The sequence below is a fragment of the Limanda limanda genome, chromosome 6 (assembly GCF_963576545.1).
Source record: "Limanda limanda chromosome 6, fLimLim1.1, whole genome shotgun sequence".
Lineage (NCBI taxonomy): Eukaryota > Metazoa > Chordata > Actinopteri > Pleuronectiformes > Pleuronectidae > Limanda > Limanda limanda.
In genome coordinates this window covers 16042133-16051533 of record NC_083641.1, presented here as the reverse complement: position 1 = coordinate 16051533, position 9401 = coordinate 16042133, and the positions used below count along the sequence as shown (strand labels likewise).

Sequence of the window (9401 nt, the reverse complement as noted above, 5' to 3'; positions counted from 1 at the left end):
CAACACGCAATACATCAGAATACCAATAGTTAAAATAGAATGAAACGAAATAGAATAAAATAAAATCTGCTGGGAACAAAACCATACAGCTCTTATGGTGTCATCCAAGTGTCGGTAAGCTTGGACTTGAAACGGCAACGTTTACACCATGTTTTTAGCCTAAATGTCCTCTGATATCCTCTTCTTGACCTGCGTTCACTCAAGTGCTATCGTCACCAACGAGGGCACAATCCAGGAATGCAATTGAAAGGTCTGTCTGACTAAGGGAGTTGTAAAATTACGAGGAGCACATGAAGCCCACATACGTTTATTTCACATGTAAATAAATAACATGTGAGAGTTTGATTATTTGTTTTAACACTAATGATGAATCATATTCTAACAGAAAACATAATTTTGAGTGAAAAGCATCTTTCCACGGTTGTTTCATTCAGTGTAAGTGACCGAGCAAGCGCTGTCTTCATTCAAGTCTCAGCCTTGAACTTCAATGACACAGCGCCACCATGTGGTCAAGCATCACGGTGCATTTCGTCGAACTCATGTCCCTCACTCCTGAGTAGGAATATTGTCTATATGGGTGATTTTACCCTGACAACGTGAAATATCAATAAATTGATAAATGGCTTATAAAACATTTTACCAACTTTTATAAATTGATCAGTGCTGAAACTTTTCTTTTCTCCATGGAATTTATAGAAACTTCTTATCCATTTGAAATAGTTTTGGTTTGCAAATAAGAAAAACAAAAATTGTTAGAATTTTTCTTCAGTTCTTAGCTGCCTATATGAACATTCATGATAAAAGAACAGTGGTGGAAGAAATACTCTCGATTTTTTCGTGATATTTGGTTCTTCATTGTGAACAAAATATTTTCCATAAAGCTTTTCTATACAAATCCCACATGAGTTAAAGTACAAATGTATACATAGCTAAATGTGCTTTGAGTATCAAAAGTAAAAGAAGTCATTAGGCAGAAATGGACTCCGTCAGGATTACATCAGGCTGTTTATGACATATCAATTTGTGTGAGCAGCATTTTGCTGTTTTATAGCATCTTAAGTTGAAGATACTTAATGTTTTATTAGGCTAACTTAAGGGGTTTGTTCCCTTAAGGGTCAAAGAGCTGGGGAATAATACATGGGAGGGGAAAGATAAGTACTGTCTGCAACACAAAATGTTTATAAACATTGTCCTCAGCAAAATGTGAAAACCATCTAAATTACCTAAAACACATATCTAATTGAATCCAAAAGTTTAACAGGGGAGATCAGTCTCTAGAGAAAGTGCTAACAACTAATAGGCACCTGGAAGATAAGAGGGAGTTATCAAACCAAAACAGCTCAGGAGATTTTGAATGATAATCAACAATGGCTGATGTTTAATAATAACTATACGAATGATATCTGCCATATTAATACGGAGAAGTGAAAAAGCAGTCCCCTATGAAATGTAACCGGCCGGGATAGAAGCAGTGAAATCTCCCTTTCTTGTTGAAAGAAAGTAAAAATATATAAAATTAGGTTTTCACAAATATGAAAGTGATTTTCAATCGTAAAGGCTTTTTAGAGCAGTTGTACTGTTGTCTGATTAGCCTCATTCACAATGATATACAGCAAAAACACACGACCCGACAACCTGACAATTACAGTTATCTAAAGTTCCACACTTATTCTCTGGAATATAATTTAGCCTTTAACAAACCACAAATCCACAGGACAACGCCCTCATTATTATGAGATAAGTTTCCGTTAATTTTCCCCTTCTTCTGGTTCTCAGTTCTCAAATAAGAAAACCTCAACATTGGTCTTTGTTACAGTTTATAAGTTCATAAAGTCAAACTGAATGTCCCTCTCATCTCCTCCGCCCCTCCCTCGTGGTGGGAGGAGCTTCAGCAGGACCACATGGGTCCTCCTGGCTGTCACGTGGGAGGGGGCCCTCGAGTTGTCAGTGCGCATGCTCGACCAGCCCACGGTGTGTGTGTGTGTGTGTGTGCAGAGGAGACGATCGGTGTATCAGCAGAGCAGCATCGTTTCCTCTGATCGCTGTCAGGTGAAGGAAAACAGGTGAGCTCTCATACTTCTCCCATTAATGTCGATACATGTATGCATTCAGAATAAAGCGGATTTCTCTTCTGTCTGCTCAAACCAGAAGCTGTGGTTACAACTAAGAGTGTAAAAAGCTTTGGGCGCCAGAGATAAAGTGAGGATATGTGAATAATGATTTGTTTATATATAAGCCTTTATCTGTATAATCAGTGTTTGATGTAGAGCTGCAATGGTGAGTCGATTACAGGTTTAATCCCTCAAGTCTTGTTTTGATCAAAAATCTAATTCAAGGCACCATGAGCTCTAGGAAACTGTGATGGGCATTTCTCACTGCTTCTTCTGATGTGTCCATTAATGATCAGCCTAGGAAATAATAAATACAGTGCTGTAAATAGTCATTAGTTACAGCCCCAATTTAGTGTGACCTCCCTTTGCCTTTACCAGAGCACAGATTATCCTCAGTTCGCTTGAGGCAGTTTTATAATGGAGGTTAAGGTTAACAACATGTCACAGTGGTTTCTGTCCACTCATGTGATGCCAGACATCAGGGATGTGGGCTGTGGTCACATCATCTGTAGCAGAAGTCTCTATTGTTCCTGTCTCTGAAAATTAGTTCTTCCTGAGTCTGGTTGTATGTAGTTTTGGACCAATCAGATACCTCCATTGTGTTATCATGTGATGGAGTGGAAGCTAAACATTCAAAGTCCCAAAAGGTTTTGCCATTTTGGCCACTTTGGGAGAGGACTGACAAAACAGGTTGTGAGATGTACACACTCATGCGCATTAACTTGTACTTATGGTATTTGTCTTACAAAGTAGCCCTGAAGGAGTGGTAATAAGGTGTGTCCTGCAAAACAAAGAGTTTTGAATTGAGCCTGTTATTATCTGCAACAGTGACACAGCATTTTGTATTTTTTGTAATTTTGTAAGAATTGATTTGCTCTTGAAACGGTCTCAACAGCAGACAAGTGGGAATAAAAAGGAGCTTAAAGGAACATCACAAAACATTTTGAATTTCACTGCTCTTTATTCCCGTAGGTTATATAAATAAAAAAATATAATATAAATATAAAATATGAGATCAGTAGCATATAGGGTTTTTAAGATGTGGCTACAATGAACTTGATGAAACTCCTAATATGAGAGTAACTGATTTAATCGGTTGCCAATATAAAAACCTTTATTTAACAGAAAAAATTATGCAGAAAACCTTTGCATTTATGTTTTATGCCTTAACATTTTGAGGTTCTATATTCAGTATTAGGTTGTATTTGTTTTATTTTCATTCATAGTTAATTATTGGTGCCTGTTTCACGTGTTCCACTCACAGTCAGTTGGAATTCAGGCCGAACAACTCACAAGTTTTCTCAACAGATTCATATCTCACAGTTTCAGGATGAGTCAGTGTGAAGAACTAGGGGACGAGCAGGTGACTGGACTGGTTTGTCAGGAGGACGACCTGAAAGATGGACAGTAAGTCTTCTTCTCACAGGGAAAACAAGATGATCAATACTTTCATGATTTGTTTGATTCGACTGGATTTGTTTCCTTACTGTTTTGTATCATTGTCTGTTGTGTGTTTACTAAGGATGAGAGAAGTAACTGTGGGGGAGCAGAAGGTGCTGTTGGTCCGTACCAACGGCATGTACAGTGCTGTTGGGAACCGGTGCTCTCATTACAACGCTCCTCTTATCAGAGGTAAACTTTCATCATTGTACATTAACATCTGATTTATTACTCAATTGAACGTTTCTGCTTTTGCTTTAGCTTTGAGTGAATTTAACCCTCTGTCCTCTGATGATGCAGGGACATTGGTTGGTGACAGAGTCAGATGTCCAATTCATGCTGCTTGTTTTAACGTCCGAACCGGAGACATTGAAGAGTATCCAGGTTTGGACAGCCTTCCATGCTATAAGGTGAAACACGGCTGTAGAGACCAACCTCCAATGACATTTACTGATCTTATGACAGAACCAAATCCAGAAGAGTGTAGTCACAGTCATGAAGGGTTTTCCATTCCCCCCTGTAAAATATCTGTAAAATGTCATGTGACAATACAGCAGGAAATTGTACAGAATATTCATAGCAAGCAAGTGAACGTGTTGATGACGTTTCTAACAAGCGATGGACACAAAACTGGAAGAATCCAAATATCTCAGGATGAAAAGAGGTGTCATACACATAGAAGAGGCTGAGGAAAGAAAACTAGATTTGTGAGCTGGTGTTGATTTGCTCTAGCAAAAACACCATGATTTCTGCAGTGGAATTCATGCTGTATGTTCCGCCTCCTGAAAATTCTCTACTTTTTCCTGTTGTCCTGAATGAGTGTGTCCTAGACAATATGCTGCTGCGCTCTTCACATGTGAAGGCAAACTCTGGAAAATGTCCTGACACAACTGTCCAGTCATTTTCCAGAGTTGATATCTGAAAACAGCTTTAATACTATACTGTATGTTTTGACCAAGAAACTAATCAAATGGAGGAATACTATAATAAGACTAATCAGCTGTTCTGTTGGATCTTTATGTTTAGAAATGCCGGCTACTCACCACATTGAGTTCACAGTGTCTAATCAAAACTTTGCAAGAAGGAAGCAGTACAACTGCAAATTACTACTTATCCCCAGTTCATAAAATGTGTAGTCTGTTACCAGATGTGATATTGTTCACGATACTTTCTCATTCGATCCAAATATGGATTTTTTTATAAATCCCTTTACCTATGAACTTACACTTTTTAAAATTTCATTTAACAGGTCAAAGTTGAAGATGGCAATGTGTACGTTTCCATCGACAAAAAAGTAAGAGGCAGCAAGTTAAACATACGTACAGTAAAATTATCGGTGTTTCCATTATTTTAGTCTTAAAATACCCTATTTTAAACAGTCTCTCGATTGTGTTTCCCTCAGTCTCTTAATCTGACCAGGCGAGTGAAGGACATGTGCAGCATGGTACCAGACATCAAACATACTGTTCTGCTCATAGGAGGAGGTAAGGACTAGATATAATGAATACAAGCCCTTCAGAGATTTTAAGAACATAGCCTGTGTAATTAATAGGTTTTATCAGTAAATATCTGTATGTTACACAGTGAATATGTTATTTTTTAAGGCCCGGCCTCGCTGGTTTGTGCGGAGACGCTGAGACAGAACTGCTACGAGGGTCGAATCATCATGATCACCAAAGACACACTCCCTCCGATTGACAAACCCAAACTGAGTAAGGTAATTATCCCACTTTTTTTATATACATTTTTATACATATTAACTTTAGGGTATATGTGGCTACGTATTTTATCTGTGGTTTTTCTTTTTTCCCTTTTTTTATTGGGTGTAGTGTTCTAATCATGGGTTTACTGTACAGTTAGTTTGGAGGGTTTTAATTGAGCTGATATGGATATTTGTAATTTCATGTGATAGGTTATACTTAATTTCACGTCACTTTTTAAGAAATGGCTAAGAACAGATGAAAATTTGCATGTACACCTAACGCTGGTTCATTTATCACAAGATAAGCATTGTCCCGATCAAAATAAAAGAACCAGATCATCATTGATGTTTGAGATGTAGATTGTTGTTAAGTGACATAAACCTCCTTTCAGGCTATGAACGCGGAAAGCAGCAGCCTCCTCCTCCGGTCAAGTGACTTTTATGAAGAACATGGAATAGAGATGTGGACACAGAAGGAGGTGAGAAGAAAAAGACACAGAGTCTCCGTGATGTCTTCTAACCTTTTTGAGTAAAAACTCTCTTTGGTCTTTGTGAAGAAATCTGTTCTTTGATTTTGCAGGTGGTGTCTGTAAACCCCGCGGACAAGGCGGTGAAGCTGGGTGACGGCACTGTGCAGCATTATGACCAGCTCCTCATCTCGACAGGCTGCAGGTTAGAGTCATATCAATCCTGCTCCTCAAGTCTTTTAGAAACAGTCGGAGACAGAAACATAGATTTCCACAGCGGTGTGACGGTCCTGATCGTGTTCACAGGGCCCGGCCGCTCAGCTGTCCCGGTTCGGACCTGCAGGGAGTGCACGTACTGCAGAATGCTGAAGACGCCAAAGAGATTCACAGCTCCTGTCTTGGGAGAAAGGCAGTCGTCATCGGAGCTTCCTTCATAGGTTATTACATTTGATGTCTTTACAATGCAACAGTGAGCTCTGTAGGTGTTTGTTTCTTTTAATGATTATCAGGTAAAGTGATGATTCATAGCTCTCTCGCTTAATATATAAATTATTATTAACACACAATAGGTATGGAGGTGGTTTCCTTCTTATCAGACAAAGCTGCCAGTGTGGCCATGGTGGGCACTTCCACTTACCCGTATCAGCGGTCTCTGGGCCCGGAGATCGGCAAAATGACGATGCAAGTAAGTACTTAGGAGAGGATTCATCTTTAACTGTGAATAGAGAATTTTTTTTTTTAAATATAAAATATAATAATTTTTTCCCCCCTGCAGATGTTGGAGGAGCAAAACGTGAAGTTTTACATGAATGACACAGTCACTGAGATTAAAGGGGAGAATGGCAAGGTAAATCTAACTTTATTCTGTTAGCATATAGCCCTGAGTTACTGATAACATTATCAGTAACTCAATTATATTCAAGTGTCCATGTAAACCATGATGGTGAGCTATACCTGGGCCCTCAAGCTGAAGCAGTCATTTTATTTTATGTGGAAGAAAGCTTTGTGCCTACACCCATCAGACAGATAGATCTATTCATTTAAAGACTGTTCTGTTATGTATTGTTATTCAATTAAGTTTGTTCCCTCGGGGCCTCCGTAATGCCCCACTGTTTACCCCATTGAATGCTGGGTATTCTCTCTCCTGTGAAACACAGAGTAAAAGGATGCACGTTAAAATCATCACGGTCTCCTGACTATCATTCCTGAGTTGTATTAGTATCGAGTGTGCGATACAACATGTTCTTTATTTATCACTTCTGTAGTTAAAGGCTGCTATGCATATGTGCAGTGATGCTTTTACATAAATGAAGCTCCAATCAGATAAAGTTATTTTAATCGAATTGGATTTATTATTTATGTGCTTTTTTTTCATGGAAACTGCCAATACGCTGCTTCAAACCTGATGTATTTTCTATCACAGATTCCTCTTTTGTGTTTTTCAGGTGAAGGAGGTGGTGCTGAAGAGTGGTACAGTCCTGGAAGCTGATGTGGTGATTGCAGGAATTGGTAATTAGGTGCCTGGTGCCTCGGCTCAAAATACCCCACATTCAGATCTTCCAGCTCTGCAAAAACAAAAATCCAACCCAAGGATCTGTTTTACAGGTGTGATCCCTAACTCAGATTTTCTGGAAGGAAGCGGGGTGGAGATGGATTCAAGGAAAGCTGTGATTGTCGACAAGGTTTTTGAGTACTTCTGGTCAAACACACGTTATATTTTTAAATCCCTGTGTCCAGATGACTGAAATAAATAGTGCATATCATACGTGTTTGTAAAGCTGATGCTGTATCCTCTCTAACAGTTCATGAGGACCAATATAACTGACATTTTCAGTGCTGGAGATGTCACAAGCTTCCCTCTGGCCATTCGTGGCAACCAAAGAGTCAACATCGCTCACTGGCAAATGTCACACGCTCACGGTAAGAGGCTGAAGTCAGAGATTGTGATCTGTATATTTCCACATTTTGTTCCAGACAATTTTATGGTGGTTTCTTAATTTCCTTTACCTCAGGAAGAGTGGCTGCTCTGAACATGCTGAAGAAACCAACCGAAATTAAGTCGGTTCCTTTCTTCTGGACTTCGTTGCTTGGGAAGAGCATTAGATACACAGGTAATACATGTATTTATTTTATTTAGTGTTTATGGAGTTAATCTCACCCTGTCATCAGAATATTTCAGCCGTGGTTGCGTCGATCACATTTCCCCTTTTCATTTCCTCCGTCCAGGCTATGGCGAGGGATACACAGAAATCATATTTAAAGGCAAAGTGGAAGAGAGGAAATTCCTGGCATTTTACATCAAGTAAGCAGCTGTGGAATAACTCCTGATACATATGAATATGATTTTCTGGGATTTGTCTCAATCTAAAAAATAATTATTTCTCCTATTCTCAACAGGGATGATGTGGTGGTTGCTGCGGCCAGCCTGACGTTCGAACCTGCTGTGGCTTGCCTCGCAGAGCTGATGGCCACCGGGCAGGTTTTCAAAAAGACACAGGCTCAGTGAGTGATATTGTACAATGTTCACATATGTCCCACATATACATGACACACTGATGAAGTCCTCAGTTTTGATAGTTGCTGTGTTCTGTCATTTGTTACCAGTGATGGGATAAAGCAGCTCAAACCATTGGACAGCATTAAAACACACCCATTTGCAACATAGGTTAAGTTTCAATTATTAAAGCTTAGTTATGCCACTTGGGGTTAACTTAACAAACTGTGAACACAACATTGGCCCTTTTAAAGGAACACATTTTTTATCTCAAATTAGCAGCTTTGTCAGTTTGAGGGTTCACTGACAATGTTTAAATTGCCAGAAGTAAAGCAAGTTTGGTATATTTGTTACAACGGCAGCTCTTTTGGTTAAGGAAGCTGGGGATCATGGGTAATATCCACAGTGCAGTTGTGTTTTAGTTCAGTAAGTGGGACTACACAATCGAAGCTCTGGTCAACACATTGATAGGCTTTGTTTTTCCTCGGCACTTGTGCCTTGTCACCTGCTTATGGCTCTTTACTGAATATTAGTTTTCTCTCTTTTTTAATCTTCTCAGATCCGATGACATGAGCTGGCTGCAGATGTGACCAGAGTGCTTCTGTGTTCAGGAGCAATGCCACTTGCGGACGATATCACTCCTCCCGCCCTTTGTCCATTCACTGCATCTGGCTTCCTGCCAGCCAATCAGACCTCTTCTCTTCCCTTACTCAGAAATCCGTTACCATAGTTTCCCACACACAGCTTTACTGAATTTCCACTTTGGGCATCAAGTGAATAATCTCATCTCAGCATAATGAATATTGCCTGGATACGTCTAAATCAGTTTCACCACAATGAAAGTAAAGTGTGTCAACCATTCCACTTTGTCATTAATGAATTGTGTTAGCCTTACACATCATTATATCCAAATATATTTATAAGCTTTACATTTTTAAGATCCCTGCAAAAATAGTACACTGTAATGTATCCACTTTTTCGAGTGAGGGTTTAAGTTATTTGAAATCTACAATACAGTAACATGTTGATAATTAACAGTTCCTTCACTTTGACTTTTCTGTTTGAGTTTTTTGTTTCATACACACTGTTATGCCTTTATCCAATATACCGAAAATGTTTATAGCGGCGATGTAGCTTGTTTTGTCTTTATGTAGTATCTTAAAGGTCTTTTATTTACTCAGGAAATA

The 9401-nt window shown here is 39.1% G+C and overlaps 1 protein-coding gene across 1 annotated transcript; it reads left to right on the top strand.

The window, feature by feature from the left end:
• The first annotated feature begins 2002 nt into the window (after positions 1-2002).
• Positions 2003-9179, top strand: aifm4 (apoptosis inducing factor mitochondria associated 4). The gene is made up of 19 exons (XM_061072884.1): positions 2003-2063; positions 3435-3518; positions 3634-3743; positions 3852-3961; positions 4801-4845; positions 4954-5035; positions 5156-5268; positions 5646-5732; positions 5834-5925; positions 6027-6157; positions 6290-6405; positions 6496-6567; positions 7166-7229; positions 7326-7402; positions 7523-7640; positions 7733-7831; positions 7947-8022; positions 8118-8222; positions 8774-9179. Exons 2-19 carry the CDS (start codon positions 3442-3444, stop codon positions 8802-8804), a joined length of 1605 nt encoding a protein of 534 aa, XP_060928867.1. The 5' UTR covers positions 2003-2063; positions 3435-3441; the 3' UTR covers positions 8805-9179.
• The last annotated feature ends 222 nt before the right edge of the window (positions 9180-9401 follow it).

Coding starts and splice junctions, on each gene's coding strand:
- aifm4 (XM_061072884.1), top strand. CDS start 3,442: ATGAGTCAGTGTGAAGAACTAGGGGACGAGCAGGTGACTGGACTGGTT. Junction 5,733..5,833: donor AGATGTGGACACAGAAGGAG/GTGAGAAGAAAA, acceptor TTGATTTTGCAG/GTGGTGTCTGTAAACCCCGC. Junction 7,230..7,325: donor TGTGGTGATTGCAGGAATTG/GTAATTAGGTGC, acceptor TCTGTTTTACAG/GTGTGATCCCTAACTCAGAT.